This window comes from Myotis nattereri (genome assembly GCF_964212035.1).
Source record: "Myotis nattereri genome assembly, chromosome: 16".
Lineage (NCBI taxonomy): Eukaryota > Metazoa > Chordata > Mammalia > Chiroptera > Vespertilionidae > Myotis > Myotis nattereri.
This window is the reverse complement of record NC_138091.1, coordinates 37,131,722-37,158,638: the sequence shown is the minus strand read 5'-3', so window position 1 is coordinate 37,158,638 and position 26,917 is coordinate 37,131,722. Positions and strand designations below refer to the sequence as shown.

At 55.0% G+C, this 26,917-nt stretch overlaps 1 protein-coding gene across 1 annotated transcript in view; it reads right to left on the bottom strand.

The window, feature by feature from the left end:
• The window catches only part of MRC2 (mannose receptor C-type 2), a 65,692-nt gene that overhangs the window by 2,665 nt on the left and 36,110 nt on the right, over positions 1-26,917 (bottom strand). Inside the window, exons 2-27 of the mRNA XM_081109963.1 lie at positions 22,920-23,321; positions 21,806-21,979; positions 21,447-21,611; positions 20,807-20,920; positions 20,204-20,347; positions 16,995-17,183; positions 16,678-16,832; positions 14,951-15,058; positions 12,584-12,699; positions 11,964-12,112; positions 10,687-10,904; positions 9,139-9,281; positions 7,968-8,070; positions 7,623-7,761; positions 7,475-7,510; positions 7,023-7,183; positions 6,853-6,920; positions 6,074-6,174; positions 5,637-5,779; positions 2,773-2,887; positions 2,491-2,654; positions 2,208-2,316; positions 1,472-1,710; positions 1,177-1,345; positions 937-1,083; positions 51-170 (exon numbers count right to left, since the gene is read on the bottom strand). Coding sequence (XP_080966089.1) covers positions 51-170; positions 937-1,083; positions 1,177-1,345; positions 1,472-1,710; positions 2,208-2,316; positions 2,491-2,654; positions 2,773-2,887; positions 5,637-5,779; positions 6,074-6,174; positions 6,853-6,920; positions 7,023-7,183; positions 7,475-7,510; positions 7,623-7,761; positions 7,968-8,070; positions 9,139-9,281; positions 10,687-10,904; positions 11,964-12,112; positions 12,584-12,699; positions 14,951-15,058; positions 16,678-16,832; positions 16,995-17,183; positions 20,204-20,347; positions 20,807-20,920; positions 21,447-21,611; positions 21,806-21,979; positions 22,920-23,321 — 3,891 coding nt within the window. The remainder of the gene's footprint in view (positions 1-50; positions 171-936; positions 1,084-1,176; positions 1,346-1,471; positions 1,711-2,207; positions 2,317-2,490; positions 2,655-2,772; positions 2,888-5,636; positions 5,780-6,073; positions 6,175-6,852; positions 6,921-7,022; positions 7,184-7,474; positions 7,511-7,622; positions 7,762-7,967; positions 8,071-9,138; positions 9,282-10,686; positions 10,905-11,963; positions 12,113-12,583; positions 12,700-14,950; positions 15,059-16,677; positions 16,833-16,994; positions 17,184-20,203; positions 20,348-20,806; positions 20,921-21,446; positions 21,612-21,805; positions 21,980-22,919; positions 23,322-26,917) is intronic.

Here is a 26,917-nt window from a genome sequence, read left to right as displayed (position 1 = left end):
CCCCTACAGCCAGAGGCTTCCCCTCCCCACCCCCCACACGGGGTACCCACCTTTGGGGTTGAAGTTCATGCCTAGCCAGGCGCCCCGACTCTGGTCCTCAGAACTCTGCAGGTGCTCCCAGACAAACACGTTCTCCATCTCATCCCGAATGGACAGGACCGTCCCACCCACTGGACACAAGCGAGGTCCACGTCAGGGCAGGCGCAGCGACCCGGGCAGCAGAGCGCCCCCCCCCCCCCCCGCGAGGCCCCAGCCCCCTCTCTGGCAGGCTGAGTAGAGGATGGTGTGGGGTCCCTACATTCATGTGTGCACAGCCGGGAGGGGTGCATACATGTAATGGCATCTAGGGTCTGTCTATGGCAGCGGTTCTCAACCTGTGGGTCGCGACCCCTTTGGCGGTTGAACGACCCTTTCACAGGTCGCCTAAGACCATCCTGCATATCAGATATTTACATTACGATTCATAACAGTAGCAACATGACAGTTATGAAGTAGCAACGAAAATCATTTTATGGTTGGGTCACAACATGAGGAACTGAATTTAAAGGGCCAGAAGGCTTGCCGTGACCGGTTTGGCTCAGTGGATGGAGCGTCGGCCTACGGACTGAAAGGTCCCAGGTTCGATTCCGGTCAGGGGCATGTCCCTTGGTTGCGGGCACATCCCCAGTAGCGGGGTGTACAGGAGGCACCTGATCGATGTTTCTCATCGATGTTTCTAGCTCTCTATCTCCCTTCCTTCCTCTCTGTAAAAAACCAATAAAATATATTTAAAGGGGCAGAAGGTTGAGAACCACTGGTCTATGGGAATGCGACGGGCACTTCTGTGTGAGTGCCTAGGGGAAGAGTGTAGCCTGGAGACTGCGTTCATGGGGTCTGAGTGTCCACGAGAGGGGTCACCACTGGAAAGACCCATGGGCTCTAGGCTGCCCTGCCCACCTCGCTGGCAGTGCTGCAGCGCCTCCTTGTGGCCCAGCTTCAGCTCCAAGTGGAAGGAGTAACAGTGCTCCCGAAAGGGAATCCACGAAGACTCAGCCAGGTCCTGGGGGCAGCTGCCATGGTAGTTTATTCTTCGGGGAGGGGGCCCTGTGGGAGTGCAGGATTGAGGAAGTCGCCCCGAGTCCTCCCCAGACGGCCCACGTCCTACCCACGCCTCCACCCTAGCGGGTGGGCACTCACCCCGGTGAACTCCACACACAGCCCCCTGCAACTTGGCTTCACAGCTGGCCGTGCGCCAGGCCCCATCCACATCCACGTAGGCGCAGCCCCCTATATGTTGGGGCTCCCTGTCCTGCCAGCCCACGTAGCTCAGTGGCTCCTCCGAGACCCAGGAGTACCTCCGGGAACCCTGGGCAGGAGGCGGCCATCAGGGTGGGAGGAAGGGGACCAGCCAAGGAGCGGGGGGGGGGCGGGCAGGGAAGGCAGGGGGTTCGGAAGGGAGAGGAGGGAAATCGGGGGGGTTTGGGTAGCTAACCTCTTCACTGGCCAGCCCGATCCAGAGCGGTGTACGCAGCCCTCGGGCGGCCTGTGTGAGGAAGGCCTGGGTGTAGGGCTCCAGCACGTGTGCCAGGCTGGTGTTGTAGCTCTCACACAGCAGGAGGGCGTCATGCCAGCTCAGTGGCTTCTGCAGCAGCCGGAAGGTGCCGTTGAGGTAGGAGAGCTCAGTGCCCGGGGCAGGGGGTGATGCTGCTGGGGACGGGCTCAGCAAGGGGTCTACAGGATAAGGAGACGGGGCTCAGGCCGGGCTCTGCCTCCCTCACCCCATTCCCAGGCCTGAGGCTGGGGGAGCCCCCGGTCTCAGGCAGAGACCAGGTCTCCACTGGGCACAGTGAGTGTTGGTCACAGTTATGATTCATGACATATTCTTGCTAATAAGCCAGGAAGCAAGCTAGAGCCTTCACCTGTCCCTACCCCAGAACCCAGGGCAGAGGAACCCATGCATGGAGCTGCAGGCGCCTCAGACAGACCTCAGGGTGCTCCACACCACCGATGCCTGGGGTCTAGTTTTTCCTGGTCAGCCTTTCATTCCCCCAACCTTCCTCCCGAGACCTGCCTTTCCCTCTGATGGGCACTGGGCCTTCCTGCCCATCTGCTTCTCCAGCTGATACGAGACTCTGGGGGTGAGGTCGGGAGCCCTGCTTCATTCCTCCGGCACGGCCCAGAGCGGCTGGCCCGGTGCTGGGGTTTCCAAGGTCCCTGGTCACACGTACCCGTGTCCCTCTGGCAGATGAAGCCGTGTGTCTCCTCCGTGCAGCTCCGATCATCCCAGCGGCCAGTGAAATGGGATGAGGGGCTGTGCAGCACCACCGCACAGCTGGTCTGGGGGGAAGGAGCTGCTCAGGGGAGCCCCAGCAGCTGCCTCCACCTTGTGCCACTGCCCCCAAAAGGCACTATCAGCAAAGAGCTAGAAGAGGGGGGCCCAGGGAGTGAAGGCAAGCTAGGGCGGCTGGGCAGGGGGTGGGGGGCCAAGGGGAGTGGGGAGGGCTTCCTCACCGGTATGTTGCCGCTGGGAGCAGGGTTAGGGCCGGAGGGCTCCCCGGGTGCCCAGTTGGCGTACAGTAGAGGCCCTGGCTCCACCCACTGGAAGTCCTTCTGCGAGGCATGGAGGCCAATCCAAAGGTCAAAGGTCACGTTGAACAGGCTGGCTGTGATGAAGGCTACAGGCCCCCAGAAGAGAGCGTTGTGAGCGACAGGGCACCCCCTGCTCGCTCTGCACTCGCCATTTCTGGGGACTGTGTCAGAGGACACTGGGGGCTCCCCAGGGGCTGGCCCTACCTTGCTCTAAGGGGGTTGCAATGGTGAGCAGCTGGGCCTCTTGCTGTTCGCAGGAGAACTGTGCCTCTGACCACTTCACCCGGTCCTGGGGGTCCTGGCCCTGGATTCGGAAACACTGGCGGGGGAAGGGGAGGCGTGATGTCCAGCCCCACCTCCCTGTCCCACCAGCCCAGAAACTCCACCCTGTACCCCTCAGCCGCGGGCCCTGGGGAGGCTTGGGGGGCTCTCAGAACCAGGACACTGGGGTCTCCTTGAACACGGCTTGAGCCCGCTCTGAACCTGGCACAGCAGATCGCTTGCACTTGCCCACACCCTGAGGAGGTTTGAGTGGGAGGACTTCTTCAGGCCACCAACGCCCCACTGCCCGTGAGAACAGCACCTGGCCAGGCACCGGAGGATGGACAGCACCGTCTCGCTTTTTGCTCAACGCCTTCGGAAGCGTCGTCTGAAATCTGTTACCTTGCCCTTCGAACATACATGATTATCTACGGGATACTTTTATCTGTGTTTTTGAACGACCTTTGTGAGGCGGCAGCTTCTAACTCTTGCCATGTCATGTTTCTCTGTTCCCACCCGTGTGGGAAATCTTCATCAAGTGAAGGCTGTCTTCGAAAATTAATGATTTACAGTAATTTTCTGCTCAGAGGCAGTGCGATTGAGAAAGAATGTATGTAAGATATATTCTGTTTCATATGAGGGGGAAGAAGCCATGAGAATAATTTTTGGAAAAATTTAATGACATGGGAAAATGCTCAAATACAACACTGGGGGGTGGGGGGGAAGCTGGCCACGAAACTGTGTTATTTAATATGAACTCAATTACGTGGGAAAAGGCAGGAAGGGGAGTAACAAATACTGACGGTGGTTATCTCTGGAGAGTGTGAGTTTTATTTTCTTTCTGTATTTTCCAAAGTCTTAATAATACACATGCCTTACTTTTTTTTTTTTAATAGAAGAGGAATAATATTTGCTTGAGTATTCTGAGAGGAAGAGGAGCTCCATGATACTAAAAGCCTGGCTGTACTCCAACGGATGACAAAGAATTACGGATTATATTATCTAAGGTGACCTGATCTAATCCTCACACTCAGGCCAAGTGGTCTTACGATATCCTGCAAAGAAGCGTGGGCTGAGGCTTGTGCTAATGATGCCAGCGCAAACAAGAAGGAAACGGTGGCCTTCTCTTCCTGTGATCAGCTCCCTTTGCCACTAGTGAAAACAATGACGTCTAATCAGGTCTGACCGATCAGCCCAGTGTGCAAACAGAACCTCTTTTAGAAAGAAATCCACACTCTAAAGGGAGTGTTTTGAGATTATTATACTAAGCGAAATAAGCCAGTTAGAGAATGACAACTATCACATGATCTCACTTCCATGTGGAATCGAATAAACAAAAAAAAAGTGATGAACAAAATAGGTCCAGAGGCATGGAAGCATGGAACAGACTGACAGATCTCAGAGGGAAGGGGGATGGGGGAGCAGGGAGAGATTAACCAAAGAACTTCTATGCTTATATGCATTGCCCATGGACACAGACAACAGTGCACTGAAGGCCTGGGATGGGTAGCGGGCTGGGTGGAGGAGAGCAAAAGCGGGGGTGGGGGACATCTAATTGTCAACAATTTAAAACAAGCCCAGCCAGTGTGAGCATCAATCGATGAACCAGGAGGTCACAGGTTCGATTCCTGGTCAGGGCACATGCCCGGGGACGTAGGTTCGATCCCCAGTAGGGGGCATGCAGGAGGCAGCCAGTCAATGATTCTCTCTCATCATTGATGTTTCTATCTCTCTCTATCTCTCTCTCCCCTTTCCTCTCTGAAATCAGTAAAAATATATTTTAAAAAATTAAAAACAAACAAAAACTACTTGATCAGGTTTTCTGGTTAGTTTATGAGGCAGACGTGTACTAGGGGTAGAAGGACTGGAAAATGGAGAGAATTGCTCAGAAAGCCCAGCCAGTGATGGATGAACAGCTTTCACTTCCATCTACTTGTCTTTTGTGAAGCAACTTTTAATCAGCAGCAACCATTAAAATCATGTTTGGAAATCATCTGAACTTCAAACAAGACCTGTGAGTCATGAATCACAAAGTGTCGGACCAAGATGTTTTTAAATGAGGAACATTCAGCCACATAATAGTGATTATGATTGATGATTTTTGAGTGAGCACAATTTTTTCATACTACTCATACAGAAAAAGTTAGAAACTTAAAAATACTGTACTTAAATCTTTAGCTCATGCTTCGTATGGTTTTGTTCTCATGCATATTTTCATATCTATGTTAGTCACATTCGCACGGAGATAAATATATATCTTTTGTAGACATACACACACATATATATAATGTGCACACAAACTTTATGTTCAGTATTTTGTTTTCCTAATAGATCAGCACGTTTAACGAGCCCTGGCCTGTGTGGCTCAGTTGGTTGGGCATCAACCTGTGTGCACTGAGGGGTGAATGGTTCAATTCCCAGTGAGGGCACACACCTGGGCTGTGGGCTTGATCGCCACTGAAAGTGTGTAGGAGGTAGTCGATCAATGTTTTGCTCCCACATCGATGTTTCTCTCTCTCTCACTCTCTCAGTAAAAATCAATAAAAAGTCTTTAATAAAAAAAAAAGTTTAACGACTGCTGATCTACAAAACTCACCAAATGATCTGGACGATCAGGAGGTGCTACTGCATGAGTCATTTTCCAAGGAGTCTAGCCCTGGCCGGGGGGCCCAGGAGAGGTTGGTGGGCACTGGCAAGAGGCCATGATGTTGATATTGCCCAGGGCCAGGACTCCTGAGGCTAGGGCTTCTCATGTTCATGTCCTCTCCCCTGACTCCCTGTGTTGTCCACCCCCCCCAAACTCCTACCTTGTTGAGGAACTGGCTCCAGCCAGAGGGGCAGCCCCCCCGGATTGTGGGTGGCAGGTCGAGGGGCTGTGTCTCTCTGGTTTTGTTGCTGCGTTTGCAGACATAGGGCAAGGCTGTCAGGCACCTCTGGTCCCCCCAGTCCTCTGCAGAAAGGGGAGGAGAGAACAGTCACCCCCACAACTCAGGGCTGGCAGCACCCTCCTCTCATGCCCTGAGGAGGCTGAGCTGGGGCTCAGGTCCCTGTGCCCAACTCTGCACTCAAGTTCTCTGGCGGCGGAACCATGAGGACAGGCCCTCCCCGCTCTGGTTAGCCCTTCTTGAGTTGTGGGAACAAAGAAGATAAGAGACTGACGACCCCTGCACAGGCTCACCTTACTGCCCCCAACATCGACCCTCTCCTCAGCTTCCGCACCCTCTCTGCCCCACCTCGCCCTCACCTCGGCTGGCAGTCATGTACACACACTTCTTATCCTTGCCGATGGGCCGAGGTTTGCCAGGTGCCCAGGAGATGAAGTTTATAATGGAACCATCTGTCCACCTGCAATGGCACCACGCAGGGGTGACTCCAGCGCTGGCCCAGGCCTCCCCTCCCCCGTATGCAACAATGAGGGCCATGGAAGAGGGGCTGGGGAAGGACCCACGTTTTAGGGGCTCATCTATAGGCTGAGAAGTGGGACTACAGCGCTCAGTGCAGCTGGGGACCAAAGGACCCGGTGCCTCCTGGGGCACTGATTTCTCTCACTAGAGAAGTCGTCTAAGAATCCCAGAGCAGGGCTCCAAGGCAACGGGGTGCTGATACCTGTGTGCTCCGGGCCCTTCATATCTAGGTGGGCCCTGCCTAGGATGAGGCCCCTTCTGGCCCATCATTATGTTCTTGCCCAAGTCCTGAGGGGGCTTTATTCACGAGTGACTCCAGCTGCCATGATTTAGTGCCCAACAATGTGCTGGATGCTGTGCTAAGGACTTCACATACCTTATTTCTAATACCTCATTATTTTCATATTCAGATGGGAACAGTGAGGCCCAGAAAGGTTAAGTCACTTGCTCGAGGTCACACAGCCATCGAGGGGCAGATCTAAATGCAGACCCAGGCCTATCCGTGTCTGTGTGGTGCAGCGTCCCTACCTCCAGCCTGGGGCCGAGGCTAGCCATCCATGCAAGTGCCCTCTCCCACACCTGCTGCCCCCTGCCCTGCCCGCCATCCACCTGCCCCTACCTGAAGCGCCCATCGCTCTCTGAGCTGTGCAGGCCGATCCACCAGTGCTGCTCCTGGCCCCGGGAGAACTAAGGAAGCCGGGTGGGCAAGTTAGAGTTGCAGGGCCTCTTCGGCTGCTAGCTCTGCCCGCTTGTGTGCCCGCTTCTCCCCCTGCTCTTTCGCATGCCCACCTTCTGCAGGTTGTGTCCCAGGAAGTCCAGCTCATCCTGGCTGTGCACGGAAGCCAGCTCAGCACGGAACCACGTACAGATGCGCTGGGCCTGAGTCCACGTGGAGTGGTGCTCGAAGAACTTGTACTCGGCCTCCTGGAAACGCAGCCATTCCCGCCGGCCTGCAGGGGCAATGCCGGCGTGGGAGTGGTGGCCAGGCTGGAGCTGCCTGCCAGGCCTTGGAGGACAAGGTGGGTCCAGGGCAGAGCCAGGGCAGGCGGGCCTATGAGTCCAGCAGCCCCAGACCAATGGAGCTGAGGGTGCCCTATCTCTTGGCTGGAACCCCTAACTCTCTTCATTCTGTCCCAGCCAGGCCCTACCCTGGAGGTGATGACCCTTCCCCTTTCTGGACTGCTCTGGGGGGGTGGGGCGGGGGTGGGGGGTGGGGCGGGGGGTGCACAGGGGGGCCTCACCTTGAGGGCTGCCGTCCGGCTCCCGCACTTCCGAGCCTACAGGGAACAACGTGGACAGAGACGCTGCAGGAAAAGGCGACCCTCCCTTGGATCCCCCTACTGCCGCCCTGCGCCCCATGCCCAGGCCCCCAGAGCCACCCCACTCCACCTCGCGGGATCTTGCAGATCCAGTCCAGCTGCGTGTCGCACTGCAAGGCCACCCACTGCAGGGAGGCCAGGTCGAGCACTGCACAGCCCCGGATGTCGTCGTCGTCGTGCCGGCTCCGGTCAAAATTGTGATAAGAGAACTGAAGACGGGGGTCAGAGTGGGAGAGGGTCCCCGGAACAGACGAACAAGAGACCTGGACTGAGCTGGAAACCCCCAACCCGGGCTGCACGCCCCCGCTGACCCTTTCCTTTACCTTCCCTCCAGCCCAAGGTAGAGACCTTACCGCTGACAGATCTCGCCCCTCTCCAGGCCCCGCCCACCCCATCAGGACCCGACCCCCCTTACCCCAAGGCCATCGCTCCAGCGCCAGCTCTGGCCCCCACTGGGGTCCCGACGGTTCAGGCCGATCCAGAACCAGTGCTGCTCGTGGATCTCGGGCTCAGATTCACTTCGGCACAGCCCCGGGGTTGGGACAGAAGAGATTGGAGGGAGAGAGAGAAGTGTCCATCAACCCCCTGCCCCTGGCAGCTCTGGGCTGGTTAGTCCCCAGGGCCTGGGGCCTCTCCATCTAGGCTTCACCCTCCAGGGGAAAAGGGGGCCGACACTGGACCCCGCGCCCAGCTCATGGGGTGGTGGGTGGTCCGGCTCCCTTCCCTGGCTTCCCTTTGGGTGGGGTTTGCTCTGCCAACAAGACTGAAGGTTTCCACTGGAGGGAGTTTAGGAAGTGGGTGGATGGACAGACCTGGGGCTCTGGAACCAGGTAAACCTGGATTCTAGGCCTGGTTCCCCCATGGACCAGCTCGGTGACCAACCCCACCTATCAGCCCACAGGGCCAATGATAGTATCTACTTCCCAGGGTTGCTGGGAGGAGTGAATGTTTAGCACAGTATCTGGTGTCTGGTGAGAAGCAATAAATATGAGCTATTATAATTACTAGTGAAATAATGTAATTGTGACGTTTGCTGCGAGGAAACGGCCCTGGGCCTCAGGGAGCCTGGACCCCTCAGGATTGTTCCCGGTGCTAAGGGGGTTCCAGGTGCTGTGTGTGTCACAGGATGCCAGAGCCCACAGGACAGAGATGAGAGCCTGGAGGGACCTCCCTGGGCAAATGCTCACTTTTGTAGCCTTTCTCCTCCTGATTTTCAGGAAACGCTTTTTGTTGAGGAGTGTGTGTTACTATGGGATGGTGTAGGGTGGGGGGAAAACACTCAACTTGGATCAGCTTGAACAAGGTTTTGCAATGGAGGAGGGTGAGGGAGGGCAGTTACTTGTGTAAAAGTTTGTGAGTCTGGGGAGGCGGGTGTTGCTGGGACTGAGACACTGGTGGGCAACACCAGGCCTCCGATTCCAGGGACACCAGGGCCCCTTGAGGGGGACAGACGGTCCTGGCACTAGTAGCAGATACACAGGTCACTGCGAGCCCTCACACAGGCCTCACTGGAGTAGCCTTCACCCTGCCTTGCAAAACCAGAGTCACACACACATGCACGCAGGCCACCACCCGAGTCTCAGTACCCGAAGATCTTGTTGAGCATGTTGGCCACAAAGTGCTCCTCCTCATAGCTGGCCAGGCTCAGCAGCTGGGCCCCCAACTCCTGGCAGGCGCCCTGGGCCTGGACCCATCTCTTCTTGTCCTGCAGCCGCTCTGAGCTGAACACCTGCAGGAGCAGAGTTCAGCTGTCCAAGCTGTCCCACCTCCCCAGGGGACACCTGCCCTCCCATGGCAGCAGTGGGGAGGGGGCTGGGGCCTCACTGGACAGGGTTCCAGGCTAGTTTAGACAAACCTGCTCATCAGGGAATGAGCCCCAGAGGAGGGAGCTGAAAAGGCAGCTCCTGGAAAACGTCACTGCCCAGTCCCCCTAACCAGAAGGGAGATCTGGGCTCTCACCCCAGCAGAGCCACAATTTGCTGTGGGCAAGTCCCTTCACCTCCCTGGACTTCAGATAAGAGATCATGGACAACATCAGTGGCTCCCAAAACCATGGGGTTTAAAAATACAAACTATCAGGCCCATTCCTACCTAGTGAATCCCAATTTCTATAAAGACAACCTGAAGATTTTATTTTATTAAAAAAACTAAAGGCCTGGTGCATGAAATTCGTGCACACAGGGCGGGGGCAGCGGGGGAGAGGGTCCCTCAGCCTGGGTTGTGAGAGGGTGCAGGCCAGGCCAAGGGACCCCACTAGTGCACAATCAGGCTGGGGAAGGATGTGGGAGGTTGGCCAGCTGGGGAGGGACCACGGGAGGGCTACAGGGTGTGTCTGTCCCATCTTGCTCAGTCCCAATCGGCCGGACCCCAGCAGCAAACTAACCTACTCGTCAGAGCATCTGCCCCCTGGTGGTCAGTGCACGTCATAGCAAGTCTTAGCATATCAGTAGCATATTGCGCTTTGATTGGTTGAATGGCCGACCAGACGACCGGACATTTAGCATATTAGGCTTTTATTATATAGGATTTTTTTTTTGTTAATCCTCCCCCGAGGATATTTTTCCCACTGATTTTTAGAGAGAGTGGGAGGGAGGGAGGTATGAAGGGAGGGGGGAGAGAGGGAGAGAGGGAGAGAGAGAGAGAGAGAGAGAGAGAGAGAGAGAAACATCGATATGAGAGAGACACATCGATTGGTTGCCTCCTATATGGGCTCAAGTGGGACCAGGGATCAAACCTGCAACCCAGGTAAGTGCCCTTGACCTGGAATCAAACTCACGACCCTTCAGTGTTTGGGCCAACACTAGCCACTGAGCAACACCAGCCAGAGCTGACGATGTTCTATTTGTCAAGCTCTCTAGCCTGGCCACTCTGGAAACCTCTGAAACCAATGATCTGTATGGTCTCATCAATCCCTTAAACGTTTACTGAGCACCGACTATGTGCCAGGTCTCAGATCCCACTGACAAGAGTTCTACCAGAAATGCTGTCTGTCTGTAGTCCGATGTGGGGAAAAGTGTTTTTGGAGCTACCGTATGGATCGTGGCTGGGTCCCACGGGGAACCCACCTCCCCGCAAGGTGAGCTGCCTCTTTGCTCTACCTTCTCTCCCTCCCCTCATGCCTAAGGGCTACCTACCTTATAGCAGTGCCGAAGTTTGGGGTCTGAGGCCCAGCCCTGGGGACAGGAACCAGTAAGGCTGGGTGTGGGGTCTGGCCCAGGCAGCTCAGGCGTCACCGGCGTGCCCAGGCTCTGCCGGCAGATGTAACGAGCCCAGAACATGGTGCAGTTCTTCACCTCCCACAGCCCCATGGCGCTGCCCGTGGCCAGGGCCACGCAGCCCCCGCGACTGTACCCTGCAGGAGAGAGAAGGGACACCTTTATGCTGAGGAGGAGCCATGCCTCGCCTCTCCCTCATCCCTGTGGGACACCATCAGCAGCGTGGCCATCTCTGCAGGGATACAGTCTGTGAGGTTGGGGCCCAGGAGGAAGGGAATGGGGGTAGAGTCCTAACTCTGTGTTTACTCCTGTGAGCTCTTAGGCAAGTTGCTTAACCTCTCTGAACTTGTTTCACCATCTACCTCAGCAGGTTATTGAGAGGGTTAGAGAAGATAATGCATGTGAAGTGGTAATAATATTAGCAAGCACTTATATTGTGCTCACTAGTCTAAGTGCTTTACATACACGAATCATTTAAGCCTCACATCAATCCCATGAGGAAAGCACCCGTATCTCCACTTCCCAGGTGAGGAAACTGAGGCTCAAAGATGTGCAGCTTATAGCCCTAGCCGGTTTGGCTCAGTGGGTAGAGCGCTGGCCTGTGACCTGAAAGGTCCCAGGTTTGATTCCGGTCAGGGCACATGCCCAGGTTGTGGGCTCGATCCCCAGTGGGGGACTTGCAGGAGGCAGCTGATCCATGATTCTCTCTCATGTTTCTATCTCTCTCTCCTTCTTCCTTCCTCTCTGAAATCAATAAAAATTTTAAAAAAAAGATGTGCAGCTAATAAACAGCAGAGTCAGGGTCTGAGACGGTGGTTTGGCTGCAGACCCTGTTCTCCTAGAACAGCCGTGGGCAAACTACGGCCCGCGGGCCGGATCCAGCCCGTTTGAAATGAATAAAACTAAAAAAAAAAAAAAAAAAAAAAGACCGTACCCTTTTATGTAATGATGTTTACTTTGAATTTATATTAGTTCACACAAACACTCCATCCATGCTTTTGTTCCGGCCCTCCGGTCCAGTTTAAGAACCCATTGTGGCCCTCGAGTCAAAAAGTTTGCCCACCCCTGTCCTAGCGGCTTCCCCTCACTGCGTGAATGATCAGTGCACTGGGAACCCCGGTTTTGGTCCTGGCAGGACAGGCCCCCTCGGAAGTCAGAGAAAGAGGCTGACTGAGTGCCGCGGAGGCGGGGCTCACCAGGCTGGTCCCGGTTCCAGTGGGTGTACATGACCTCATCCCCACTGAGCCAGCGGAAGGAGCCGGTGCTGTTGAGGTCCTGCAGGGCGGTCCAGAAGTACTCGCCGTCCCAATTGTAGATGAGGCTGCTGACGAAGGCCTGCTCGAACCTGCGGTAAAGGGGCTGGTCAAGGGGTCAGGCCTCGGCTCTCCCTCCACTCCCTGGACCCCAAGCAGATGCCCTGCTCCTGGAGCTAAGGTGCTGTGTCCGATTAGTCACTCGGTGAGGGAAGTGGGGACCCCAGGGGATCCTGCAGCTAACACACAGCAACCCAGCTGCCCTCTGTGCCTGGCCGAGAAGAGTGTAGAGAAAATTAGACACAGCCAAGGCCTCTCTTGGGCATCCAGCCCACACTTATACCTGTTTGTGCCCCTGCCCAGACCCACCCCACAATGGAGTTGCTGAATAATCAGGAGTCCTCCTTGTGACAATATTAGAAAAAGGCCCTGGAGACAGTTGGGGCTCAAAGGTCTCAGGTCCTTCTGTGCTGGATGACAGGACACCACCCTGTTTGATGGAGGAGCCAGATGAGGCCAAGACATAGGTGCAGGCTGGTCTGGGCACCCACCCCCTCCTGTACCTGTTGGTGATGGTGACCAGCTGAGCGCCCTGGTCAGTGCACAGGCGCCGGGCCTCACTGTAGGTCACTTGGTCCTCTCCCAGCCAGTAGCAGGATGGGCTGTGCCACTTCCAACCCTGGCTCGAGAGAGTGGGCAAAAGAGGGGTGTCTGTGGGGAGGACACTCCTCTCTCACCCATAAATCCTGGGGCAGGGGATGCCAGCGGCATCACGGGATGTGCTGTGGGCCGGGGCACAGGACAGAGGGACCTGTCTGACAGCAGAGACGGCCCTTCCTGCGCTGTATTCTGTGCCTGTCACTCCACACTCCTCCTTCCACCATTACCCACAACTGCCCGACCAGGGGAGGAAGCAGGGCCCAAGGATGGCTGATCAGAGGCAGCCCATGGCCCGCCTGTGGCCTGGCACAGAAAGATAAGTGGCCCATCAGACTCCTCTCGAACATGTAAACCAAGAGAAGCAGTGGGAAAATGGCCAGTTGGCTGAGAAACCAGAGCCAAAAAGCTGGGAGAGCAGCCAGGACATGGAGGGGGCGGGGTGATCCTCCAGGGCCTGGAAAAGCGGGAGGACGTGGCGGCTGTGACTGGCCTGGGGGTGGGAGGGGAGACAGACCCTCAGCGAGGGGTCGCAGAGCGATGGGAGAAAGGCCACGGCTCCTGAGTCGATGCCCACCTGGTCCCCGCATCCCACAGACCCCTCTCCCCTTGAGCCAGCCTGAGGGGCTCTCTGCTCCTGCCTTTCAGATGAGGAACTGAGGCCCAGAGAAATTAAGTGACTTGATTTTATACAGACACTACAAGGTAAAGCCCGGACTTGAACCCACTCCACAGAGGCTGGCCTGTCCTCACCATAGCCCTGCTCCTGCTACGGTGACTCCAGATGCCTGCCAGGGCCCTTGCCGCCAGCAGGCCTTGAAGTGGGAAGCCTGGGGGTGGGCTCGAGGTTGGGAGAGAGATGCGGCCCTCTGGGCAAGAGGCAGGGCAGAAGAGAGCCTGGTGTGTGTGGGTGAGCGTGTGCTCACTGTGCGCATGTGTATGTATGGGGGAGGTGGGGGGGGGCGGGGGAGGAGGAGACAATCCCATATGCCCAGAAGGGCTGGGCTAAGACCCCTGGCTCTCTCGGAGTGTTAACCATGGCTAATCAGCCCAACACATACATTCTAGGCCAGCCCTGGTGCAGGGCCGTTAGTAGTAATTCTTCTTCCGCCCACCTCCACCTCACCCAGGCCAGGCCAGAGCCCCTAGACCATTCCCCGACCATGCTGGTCCCCCAGACTCTTCAGCCAGGCCTGTCCGTTCTCTCCCGCCTCCCCACTGGAGGTCGTGCCTGTGGGTGTTTCCTGTTCCCCCCTGGGGCAGAGTGTGGGTGCAGGTGTGGTGTGGTGACGGGGCTTAATCCAAAGGAAAACAAAAAACCACACTGGCAAAGGGCTGGTAGGACCGTGGCCTTAGCAGATGGGGATGTCGGGGCCAAAACACCACCAAGTGTCCTTTCCGAGCAACCTCCCCACAAACACCTACACCACTCACACCCCTGCTCGGCTGGGGCCGGAGGGGGGCTGGGGGCTGGAGGAGGGAGACGGGTGGATCACCCACTCTCACCCTCATTCTTACACTCACTCCCACTCACTTATTCCCCTCCCACCCTGAACATCGGGTAGCCCCTGGGGCTTGGAGCACGAGGAGGGAGACCCCACCGTGTCCTCATTCCTCCAGAGGGGACAGACAGACAGGCACCCACTATGTCAGATGGCGTGACGCGTGCCAGCAAAGACAAGGTGCTCAGAGGACACGGGCTCACCCCGGCAGCCTCCACTCAGGGGAAGACTGGCCATGCCCAGCCGGTGTGGCTCAGTGGTTGAAGTTCGACCTATGAACCAGGAGGCCACTGTTTTAATTCCCAGTCAGGGCACATGCCCAGGTTGTTGGCTCGATCCCCAATAGGGAGTGTGCAGGAGGCACCCGGTGGATGTTTCTCTCTCGCCCATGTTTCTATCTCTCTATCCGTCTCCTTTCCTCTCTCTCTAGAATCAATAAACATTAAAAAAAAAAAGAAGAAGAAACATGGACCAAAACTGAACGTAAAAAAATAAATAAATAAAAAGACTGGTCAGACTAGGGGTGCCTACTGCCACCACCTCCTGTTCTGGGAGGTGGCTTCCTCCTGGAGAAGAGGTTCAGGAGTGTGGGTGGGGAGCTCTGCTTCCCCCCACAGCCCCGCCCCAACCAACACCACTCCTCCTGGTGAGCAGGAAGCAGGGTGTGCCCAGGAAGGACGGACACAGCGAGAGGCTGCAAGATTCCCGCCCCCCCTTCTCCCAGGAGCCCCTCTGCTGGCCACCAGGACCCAGATCCAGAAGCACCCTCACCTTCCGGCAGCCGTGGTCCTCCTCGGTGGTCTCCTGGCTCAGCTGGCCCGCTTTCTTGCAGATGGACGGCAAGGATTGGTTACAGGGACTGTCATTCCAGCGACCTTCCTGGGGACACAGGATGAGAGGGAGTCTCAGCCCTCCTCCCCCAAATCTCCCGAACCCTTCACAAACCAGTTAGACCCGGCCCTGCCTCTGCTTGCTGTGTGATTCTGAGCAAGAAGCTCGACCTCTCTGTGTTCCAGGCTATAAAACGGGGAAAGCAGGATTAGTTGGATAAGCCTCACGGGGCAGATGAGAGCAGACAGAGTTGATGTGCAACTGCCTTACAACATTGACAAGCACTGTCTAAGTGTGAAGAGGCGCCCTTGAGACTATTTATAGCCCATTTCATAAGCACGGCTGAGACTGTTGGTGGAATGGATGGCAGGACAGACCGGTGAGATTCCCAGTTCTGCAAGGTGTCCAGCCAGTACCTGCAGAGCCAGGCTGAGCAGACTGTGCGCCCAGACCCGGACCTCAGGTGATGGCACTGAACAGGAATTCAGTCCTCAGCCTCCCCCCGGGCTGTGCGTCTGCCTTTAGCTCCATCCCGAGGGCAGAGGTGCTGTGTGTCCCAGCCCCCAGGGGAATGCCCGGCATGTAGTAGACTCTCAACAGATAATTGTTTATAAACTTTAAAAATATATTTTTATTGATTTCAGAGTGGAAGGGAGAGGGAGAGATATAAACATCAAAGATGAGACTCACTGATCGGCTGCCTCCTGCAAGACCCCCACTGGGAATCAAACCCGCAACCTGGGCATGTGCCCTGACCAGGAATCGAACCGTGACCTCCTGGTTCATAGGTCAATGCTCAACGACGGAGCAACACCAGCGGGGCACGTTTATAAATTTTAAAACAGCACCCTCTAGTCCTGGCCAGTGGTGCTCAATGGTTAGAGCGACGGCCCACATACTGAAGGACCTCGGGTTCAATTCCCGGTCAAGGACACATATTTGGGTTTTGGGTTCGCTCCCACCCTTGGTTGATATGTGTTCAGGAGGCAACCAGTTGATGTGTCTCTCTCACATCGATGTTGTTTTTTCTCTCTCTCCCTCCCTCCCCTCCCTTCCTCCCTTCCAACTCTCTCTGAAAAGCAGTGGTTTGTGGTATCTCACCAGAGAGTGTCCTATCTGTCTCTGGAGTAGGTAGTCTCTATGGCATTGTCCCTTTTTAAAGGGTCTCTTATCTCTGCTTGAAGCCTTGCATCAATTCCTCCATCTGCCCATCCGCCTCTGAGGCAAAGCCACGGCAAACAGTCATCACCTCTACGTTCATGAGGGGATAGGACCCTGCACAGAGCACCCTGGCCTGTGGAGCATGTCCACGTAACGTGGCCTCTGATGCCACCTGCCGGCGAGAACAGTGGCAGCCTAAGGTTTCATGAGAATTAACTCCTTTCACCCTCCCAATGACCCCCTGAGGTTGGCACCATCAGTGTTCCATTGATGGATGAGGAAACCGAGGTACACAGAGGTTAAACTTGCCCAAAGTGACCCAGCTAGTTGGGGGAAGGAGAAGGGGGTCAAACACTGGCGATCTCCCATGTGGAAGGGTTGGTGGGGAAGATGGGGCTTCTGCGAGGCCATGGGGTGGGGTGCCAGGCAGGTACCAATAGGGCTGGGGTAGCACCAGAAGGTTGGTGTGTATTTGGGGCCCTGTGATAGGGAGAAGGGGTTCTCACCGGCCCCCAAATGGTGACACAGTCCTCCAGGCTGTCCCGGAAGTTGTTAGGCTCAAAGGGGTGCCAATGGGTGAAGCTCACAATGCTCCCATCGGACCACTCAAAATTCATCTGCAGTTTCAAATCGTTGAGGCCAATCCACAGCTCCTCCACCTCTGGGGGTGCAGCCGGCGGGAGGAGAGAGAGGACATGAGAGGTCAGCCTCAGCCACCAGCAGGGGAGGAAGGGGCCGTCCCTGAGCCTCCTGGGCAGGACCGATGGGCATCGGGAGGCCCCGTCCTCCACCCCAGGCTGGCGGTGGGCGAGCAGCCCCTCACCTTGCTTGATCTGCTTGGTGATGAACTCCAGCTCGGCCATGCTGTGGATGCTGAGCAGGTCGCCTCCGCCCCGCAGGCACGCCTTCTTGGACTCCTGCCAGCTGCGCTTCTCGGCTTGCAGGCGGTAGCAGTGGCCCTGGAAGGGCTGCCAGCTGGGCTCACACTCCACCTTCACGTTGGCCCACACATCTGCAGAGACCCACAAGGCCGCTGCTCAGCAATCAAGCCGCCCAGCCTCGGCACTGACCCACTGGGCATGGCCCCAACCTCACTGCCTCCCCAAATCTATCTCACATCAGCCCTTCCCGCCAGGACAGGTCTGAATGCTGAATGCTGAATGCTGATGAAGAGATAAAATCCTCCAGGGCCGCTGGAGGCCCAGAGGCAGAGCCCCGGGAGGTGGTGGCGGATTCCACTCAAGACAGGACGGCCCCTCAAACCAGGGCTCTGAGAGAGAGGTGGGCAGGGGTTCAGGACAGTCCAGCCCCGGGAGCCTGTTTCCTCTCCTGTAAGTGGAGTTTCCTGCTACAAGGTTCAAACGTAGCTCTTGTCCACCCTGCTCAGTGAACGAAACCAATGTCACTATCCCAGATAACGTCTACTGAGCTCCGTGCTGTCCCTGGTGGTCCAGGATGAAGGGACTAAGGAAATGGGGCCAGGTGGGCGGCAGGTGAAGTCACCCGCTGACTGGCCGGCGTCCCTGGCTGGAACTTCTCCACCTGCTAATCCCCCCACTCCTCTCCCTACTCCCCAGAGCTGACAGACTAACTGGCCCCTTCCTCGCCCCCACCTCCTTGCATTTCAGGTTCACCCTCTGGGGAATGGTGTCCAAGGGCAGCTGAGACAAACAAGCCCTGGCTTGGACTTTGGCAAAAGAAAATAAGATTTTACCAAACCACCTGCAATATCAGGCTTGGGCAGGATTCTGCCTGGCTGGGCAGGAAAGCATGTGCCCACTCGAAGCACCGCCCAAAGCTGGGATTCTGGGATGCACTTCATTCTGGGAGCCGCTCCAGGGTCCAGCCATCCCATTTCCTGGAGACCCAGCAAAGTGGCAGGGCTGCGAGCCAGAGCGGATCGCTCCGGGTTAGGGACCTGTCAATCATCTCTGTTGGCCACGGAGCAAAGACCCAAGGCTGCTGCCCCAGACAGAACCAGCGGTTAGTGGGTGTTCAGACCCCAGACGCCTGCTTTGGGGTGTAGGAGGAAGGGAGCTCAGGAAATGTGGATGCTTCAGGGGCACGACGTTGCCTGACATGCTTTGAGTGATGAGACTGGGAAGGCAGAAGATAAACTGCCTAGAAAAATGCCTCAGGCAGAGAGAAGTGGGCTGGGGTGAAAGAGGAAGGCCAAAGCCATAGACCAGCCATGGGCAAACTACGGCCCGCGGGCCAGATCCGGACCGTTTGAAATAAATAAAACTATTGAAAAAAAAGACCGTACCCTTTTATGTAATGATGTTTACTTTGAATTTATATTAGTTCACACAAACACTCCATCCATGCTTTTGTTCCGGCCCTCCGGTCCAGTTTAAGAACCCATTGTGGCCCTCGAGTCAAAAAGTTTGCCCACCCCTGCCATAGACATATCTGCAGGTTTGTGAGATGGCTCGCCACAGGGGCCACCCCAGGGACACCCAGGGGACAGAGAATTTGGTGAGAGGCCAGATCTAGGGGGACCACAGAGGGGCTCGGCCTGCCCACAGGGGTCCTCCTTCCTTCAAAGAGGAGCTTCTGGAGGACCTGGAATTGGTGCCTGCTCCAGGCCCCCTCCAGCTAGAGGTGGGGCGCCCAGGTTGTACGCCTTTGCTCTGACCCCCAGGAGGTGAAGCGAGAAAGCCGGAGCTGACAGCCCCGAATCAGTCAGTCTTGGGCAACCTTTTAATGGTCAGAAGCAGAACTTTCACTCTGTAAGTTCTTTACTTTTGGTGAGTTTGTGGGGTTTTGTTTTTTTCTGGTTTTTGCTGTATTTTGCCTGGAAAAATTCCCTCTTCGCCATTCCCAGGGTCACTGGATTCCTGCAGGAGTCCCTCCAACCTCCGCTGACAAATGCCTCCCGCCACCTATGAACATGCGCGCGCCCTTGGGAGCTCCTCCTTGCAGCCCCTGGAGCGAGCTCTATGAATCACATATGTCAGCAAGACACTCCCTGGCTTAGAAGCCTGCAAAGGCTCCCACTGCCTACCTGGCCCCACCCAAACTTCGCCCAACAGCCAAGACCCTTCAGGGACGGACTGGCTGCAACCTGCCTTTCTGAACCGTTCTCTCCACCACGCTCTCTGGGCCAGTGCTGCCCAAACTGTACATGCGCATGACTCGCAGGTACGGGTCTTGTGAAATGCAGGTCCTGGTTGAGTTAATCTGGGGCAGGGCCCGAGACTCCGCCTTCACGACGAGCTCCCCGGTGACGAGCTACGCTGCTGGGCTCAGGACCCTGCTGTCAGTAGTTATACTCCAACCAGACCACTCCCCAACCTTAAAACTTCCGCGTACTTCCATGCTTCCACACCTCTGCCCATGCGCTTCCCTCTCCCAAGAATGCCCTTCCCTCACGCCTCTTTACGGCTCTTTAAGCTGACACTCAACTTGCAAGGCCCCTGTCCAATGTGCCGTCCCTGAAACCCTCCTCAACTTTCAGAAGCTTCATTCCTTGTCTAGGCATTTCTTCTCCTCCGACATCATTGCACGTGTTTTTAGAACAGCACATGGCTCAGGATATTCAGTTGTGCGATGAGATGTCTGTCACCTCCAACAGACTGTGACCTCCACAAGGACCAGATGAGTAATGCCAGCATGGAACACAATTCTTAACAAATCCCCGGATGAATGAATTAATGGCACTTTCCAATTTGTTCCGACTTTAGCTAAACCGTTAAATAAGAACAGGAGGCCCTAGCTGGTTTGGCTCAGTGGATAGTGCGTCGGCCTGCAGACTGAAGGGTCCCAGGTTCGATTCCAGTCAAGGGCACATGCCCGGATTGCGGACTCGATCCCCAGTGTGGGGCGTGCAGGAGGCAGCCAATCAATGATTCTCTCTCGTCACTGATGTTTCTCTCTCTCCCTCTCCCTTCCTCTCTGAAATCAATGAAAATATATTTGAAAAAGAACAGGGAGTCACCTTGTGCTTTGAGACTGGGCCGGCTGTGGCTGTGGCCATGATGAGCCCCACCCCCACTTCCCACCCCCACCTGCACTGGGACCAAGTCTCACCGGGAGGCTCGGGCTGGGCTGGGGCGTTGAGCTTCTTCTTGCACACGTAGGGCAGCGCGATGCTGCAGTCGCGGTTCTGCCAGCCTCCGGAGGACTCCGTGCGGATGACTCCACAGTTCTCCTCGCTTGGGTTGTCCGGCTGATCTGTGGGGAGGGCAGGGTGCCAGCACCCCAGGAGAGAGACTCACACCCCTGCCCCTGGAGCCCTCCCCCGAACCTCCTGCTCCCTCGGAAGCATGAGCCAGCTGCAGATGCCCAGCATTGCACTCAGCCCTCCCTAACCGGGCACCGCAGGGCCTCACTGCTTTCTCACCTGGGCCCACGTGTCCTGAGTTCTACTCAGCAACTGGTACCAGCCCCACACAGCATCCCTGGCCAGGCTGCTGGTGCACTGGGTAGAGGGGGCTGAAATCCAGTCCACTGCCCAGGCCCTATGCCCTGAGCATTCATTCCTAATTCACACAAACGCATTGCATGGGCCAGTGGGGCCCTTCCAGGGAGTGGGGGAAATCTGCCCCCTCCCAGCCCCACTCTGAGGAATAAATAGGAGACAGTGCCTGCGGGGTCCCCAGGCCACCCTGTACCCCAAACCCCATGCCTCACCACTCTCCCAGTTGAGGTACTTGAGGGGTGAGTTGTCCGACCACTGCCAGCCTCCACTGGTGTCCAGATCATTAAGGCCAATCCACAGTGTGGAACTATAGCCAGTGAGGAGCCCTGACAGCAAGACGGTGACAATGAGAAGCAGGTCGCCCATCCTCGGCCCTCCTACGCTACCCTCCCCCCACCACCCTTACCCCCGCAGGCAGAAAGGGATGCCCTAGCCGGTTTGGCTCAGTGGATAGAGCATTGGCCTGCGGACCAAAGGGTCCTGGGTTCGATTCCAGTCAACAAAGGCATGTACCTCAGTTTCAGGCTCCTCTCTGGACCAAGCTCTGGTCTGGGCTCGTGCAGGAGGCAACCAATCGATGTGTTTCTCTCACATCAATGTTTCTCTCTGTCTTTCCCTCTCTCTTCCACTCTCCCTAAAAATCAGTGGAAAGATATCCTCTGGCAAACAATTAACAAAAAGAAGAGAGAGAGAGAGAGAGAGAGAGAGAGAGAGAGAGAGAGAGACAGAGAGAGAGAAGGGCTCCGGGTTCTCCAGAGGTAGGAGCAGGTCTCAGGGTCCTGGCATCCTGCCCTGTCCCAGGTGGGTCAGACCCCAGTCAGCCAGCCCGCCCCAGGCTGCCCACCGCCTCACCATTGATGTAGGTCTGCTCGTGGATCTCGGTGATGCTCAGCAGATCCGCCCCTTGCTGCTCACAGCTGGCCCAGGCCTCCCTCCACGACAGCGTGGACTGGAAGTTAAACTGGTAGCAGCTGTCGGTCAGCTGGTCCTTGTCCCAGAAGGTCTCACAGTCATTACCTGCCACCGTGACAGCCGGACATGGGTTCCTCCCCAGCCCTGGGCGCCAGGGCCTACACGGGGGTCCCTCACGGAGTGCAGACCCCGCACAGGCTGCTCCACGCTGCGAGCAGGGGCTGCTTCTCACCCCAGTCCCGAAAGTCCTGCCGCCCGCACCCTCAGGCCAGCCTCCCGCCCTGCTGCCCTGCTCTCACTCTTGATGGGGCAGAAGCCCCAGCGCTCGTCCTTGCCGTAGTCCTGGGTGGTGGCACACCACAGGTGCCCGTCCTCGCGGCCCGTGCTGGTGCAGCCGTGGAACCACTGGTTGTCATACTTGAAGGGGATGGTGCAGGGCTTCCCATGGGAGTTCCCCTGGATGGTGTAGACCTCTGCAAGGAGGGGAGCCGGGCCTTGGCATCGGGACCCCGAGGCTCCCACCCCCTAGAACCCAGGGAGCCAGGAGTGGGCAGGGGTCAGCAGAGGGGGAAGGGCAGTGACATCAGACAATGGCTTTAAGGCTCCCCCTTCCACCAGATGGTCCCAGGAGCCTGGGAGAGGTCCTGCTGCCCATTCCACAGGGCTGGGGAGGGGTCCTCCAATGCCCCTGATAGGGCTGTCCACACTCCAGCTGGCTGAGGGGGTCTGCCAGTCACCCACGGAGGTCTGGGCCTGAAGGAATTCCTACTCAGGTCCCTGGCCTGGGGTGCTCCACTGTGCACCCCTCCTCCCCAGGTTCCACTCAGGGTGGCTTCCAGGAAAAGGACCCCCCAGGATGGAGCTGCACTCTGGGGGTTACCCTGGGGTCTCCCTAGAGCAGTGATGGCGAATCTTTTGAGCTCGGTGTGTCAGCATTTTGAAAAACCCTAACTTAACTCTGGTGCCGTGTCACATATAGAAATTTTTTTGATATTTGCAACCATAGTAAAACAAAGACTTGTATTTTTGATATTTATTTTATATATTTAAATGCCATGTAACAAAGAAAAATCAACCAAAAAAATGAGTCCGCGTGTCACCTCTGACACGCGTGTCATAGATTCGCCATCACTGCCCTAGAGAGTAGGCCTACAGTAGGAAATTTTACATGATACACTTTTGTACTGATTGAGTTTTTTACATGTGTGTAAATTAATTTTGTAATTTGTTAAAAAAGTAAATTAGTTGCTTTGAAGTTCATTTTCTTACTCAAAAATGTTTCCCATTAAATAGGAAATGTTTACAATTAAAGATGTGACTGCCGAAGGTCTACAGAGGAAAAGGCCTGTCGCCCGGGAGTGTGTCCCTCGGGGCTCCAGTCCCCCTGACACTCGGCTGCTAGCAGCCTCTCACCGTAGTAGGGCCGAGCACACAGATCCTCTTCGCTGCCATAGATGGACCACTGGCCACTGCGGGTCTGGTCGCCACGCTCCGGGGTGCCAGCCTTCGACGTGTTGCCAGCACGGCCCCCCAGGAGCAGGTTCAGCTGGTCACCCAGTGTGCGGCAGTGCCAGCGAAGATTCATTGCCTCCCGGTCACATTCGTACATGCCCAGGGAGGCTGTGGTGTTGGTGCCCGGCCAGCCTGTGCCCAGGCACTGCATGGTACCCAGGTTGAAGAGCCGGTTCCGGGAGACCCACTTCCAGCGCTGGGCAGGCAGACCGCTACTGCAGTGTGGGGAGACCCTGACTTGCCCGCCCTGGGCCTCCAGGCAGCCCTCCAGGCCGTAGCTGAAGATGAGGAAGACGTTGGGTTCTAGAAAGAAAGGCAGGACATGAAGCCATCACAGGGCTCTCCTGGCTGGCCCCTGCTGGCCAGTGCTACCTACAGACATTAACCAGGCGCCTGGAGCCGGATCTCAGCCCTCCGCCACCACCCCCCCCCCCCCCCAAGCAAACCCACCCTCACGGGCAAGTGGAGATTTTACGGGAGAGGTGGAGACACTCACATCACACAACACATCGACACCTTTACCCCAGTCTTGACAGTAGCGTGGTTTTCTGCCCAAGTTTTCCAGCTCGGAGTCATTGTCTTGCTCTGCCCCATTGGCTCCATCCTTTCCTCCCATCTAAAAAGTCCCCAAACCACTCACTGCCCCCCCCCCCATACCCAATTTCTCAAGCCCCTGCTTAAAGTCCTTTGAAAGGCAACTCAGCATTCTTCAAATACACGTCAAACTCTTTACCCTGAGCCTCAAGATCCTACATGGTCTGGCCCTGCCTACCAGACTGATGTCAAATGAAAGTACTCCCCCGGCGCAAGTCACACTGACCTCCTAGCCCTTCCTGGAACAGGCCTGACTGTCCTGCCTCAGAGCCTTTTGCACTGCCGTCCTCTGCTTGGCATTTCACACTTCAAGAAAAAAGCCACATCTTTCGAGAAGCCCGCTATGACCTCCTACTTGAAAGTGTCCACAGAGTTACTCTCTAGCACGTCCCTGGATTGTCATTCTCTTGATGACATTTATCATTATCTGATCTTTTGTTCAGCGTCTGGATTATTTGCATCTATTTTTTTCTCTTGATCATGGGTCACTTTTCCCTGCTGCCTGCATGTCTGGTAATTTTTATTATAAACTGGACATTGTAAATAATGTTGTAAACGGAGTCTGGACTGTTAAATTCCATATGGAACCTTGTGGATGACATATTCCAGGGAGCCTGGATTTATCTTCCTAAAGAGAATGTTGCTTTGTTCGGGCATGCAGTTCAATTACCGGTGAATCACCTGGATCCTGTAGTGTAGAGGATTGGTTTTAGGCTTTGCTAGGGTGGGGTTGTTTGGGTTTTGCCTTTAGTCTTAGGGTGTGTCTCTTAGCCTTCGGTTTAATCATAGGTGAGGCCCTTCTGGAGTTTCAAAGGAAAACTATAGGCAATTACTAAGCCCCTCTAACTTGGTGGAACTTGAATTCTCAACATTTTCCTCGAACAAAGCAGCAGGGGAAAAAAAAAAACCTCTTTGCCTCCCAGCTGCCATTTTTCCCTGGATCCCTTAAGGCAGCAGTTCTCAACCTGTGGGTCAAGACCCCTTTGGGGGTCGAACGACCCTTTCACAGGGGTCGCCTAAGACCATCGGAAAACACATATATAATTTCATATTGTTTTTGTGATTAATCACTATGCTTTAATTATGTTCAATTTGTAACAATGAAAATATATCCTGCATATCAGATATTTACATGACGATTCATAACAGTAGCAAAATTACAGTTATGAAGTAGCAACGAAAATAATTTTATGGTTGGGGGTCACCCACAACATGAGGAACTGTATTAAAGGGTCGCGGCATTAGGAAGGTTGAGATCCACGGCCTTAAGGCCTCACAGTGTAAACTGCCCGTGCACAGCTTAGGGGTTGCCATGAACTGGAGGAGCATCTGAAGGGGACCTCTCTATAGCTCCTTCCTCTCAGAATGTTCCCTCTTGATTTTTAGCTTTTCTGGTGGCTTCAAACTCTGACCCAGTAACACTGCCACTTTCTGTTTAAGCTTCTTGTGGAGGAAAGGGGCTTCCTCACAGGGGGATCTGATCGTAAGTTCCTAACTGAGCAAGTCATGGTGGTAATCACACCCCAGGCAAACAACTGCTTTAGTAAAAGGCTTATCCTTGCCTTAGGCAAGCCTTGTCCATTGTTTCTGTGCAGGTTAACACGCTTTTTGTTTTGGGGGGGATGGGGGTGGTTAACACACCTTTGAAATGTCTCTTTTCAGACCACCCTCACGAGAACACATAATCTTATTAACTATCCCCTAATCCAATCCCCACCTTGCATTCTCCCAGCCTCATGTCATCTTCCTTACATTACCTCAATTCCAAGTGCATAAAAGCAGCAGCAAACTGCCATTTCTTGGGAGCATTTTTCCCAGTCTTGAGATCTGGCGTCCAGGTATATCCTCTGCTTAGTGCAAATAAATTTTTATAAAAGTCCTCTATAGATTTGGGTGGTCTTACATTGACGCCTTGTAAGGAGCAGTACTGGGCGGGGCCGGGGGGGGGGGGGGGGGGACAGACGGCTTCGGTGAGCCACTCACATCATCTGCTTCTTTTCTTTCAAAGATTTCTTTTCCTCTCCAGCATCTACCTGTTTTTGATTGCTCTCAAACCGCTGCATTTTATACTTTATCCTTAGCCTGTAAGCACTCTTGCCAGAGGATTAGACTCTGTCAATGTAAGAAACTCCAAACCAGTAGAGAATTTTTATGACTTTATTTGAGCCAAACTGATAACAAATGCTGGGAAGCAAAATCTTGAAGACTTAGAAAGTGCTCCAGAGAATGGCAGTCTTGTGGCTTATTTTGTACACTAGAATCAAAGGAGGAGCTGTAAGGAGGGTTACATGAAATCTACTGGTAGTAGATTAAGGGGGCAGGAGAAAGCAAAGGAGGGAGCAATCTCTGGGATTGGATAAAGAGTAAAACGGGGAGCCCGGCCAGCATGGCTCAGTGGTTGAGCATCGGCCTATGAACCAGGAGGTCATGGTTCGATTCCCAGTCAGGGCACATGCCCTGGTTTTGGCTCGATCCCCAGTGTGCAGCGTGCAGGAGGCAGCTGATCAATGATTCTCTTCCATCACTGATGTTTTTTTGTTTTTTTCCAAAATATGTTATTGATTTTTTTACAGAGAGGAAGGGAGAAGGATAGAGAGCTAGAAACATCCATGAGAGAGAAACATCGATCAGCTGCCTCCTGCACACACACACCGCCCCCCCCCACACACACACACTGGGGATGTGCCCGAAACCAAGGTATATGCCCTTGACTGGAATCGAACCTGAGACCCTTCAGTCCGCAGGCCGACGCTCTATCCACTGAGCCAAACCGGTTAGGGCCATCACTGATTTTTTTTTTTTTCCGGTTGATCTCTTACCCCTCTCCCTCCTGTCACCCAACCCTCCCCGGCCTTCCCACTGCAGTTTGACAATCTGTTTGAGGCAGCTTTGCCTCTGTATCTATTATTGTTCATAAGTTTATAATGGTCTTTATTATCCATGAATGAGTGAGATCATGTGGTATTTTTCCTTCATTGACTAGCTTATTTCACTTAGCATAATGCTCTCCAGTTCCATCCATGCCGTTACAAATGGTAAGAGTTCCTTCTTTTTTACAGCAGCATAGTATTCCATCGTGTAGATGTACCACAGTTTTCTAATCCTTTCATCTACTGATGGGCACTTAGGCTGTTTCCAGATCTTAGCTATGGTGAATTGTGCTGCTATGAACATATGGGTGCATATATCCTTTCTGATTGGTGTTTCTGGTTTCTTGGGATATATTCCTAGAAGAGGGATCACAGGGTCAAATGGGAGTTCCATTTTTAGTTTTTTGAGGAAACTCCATACTGTCTTCCATAGTG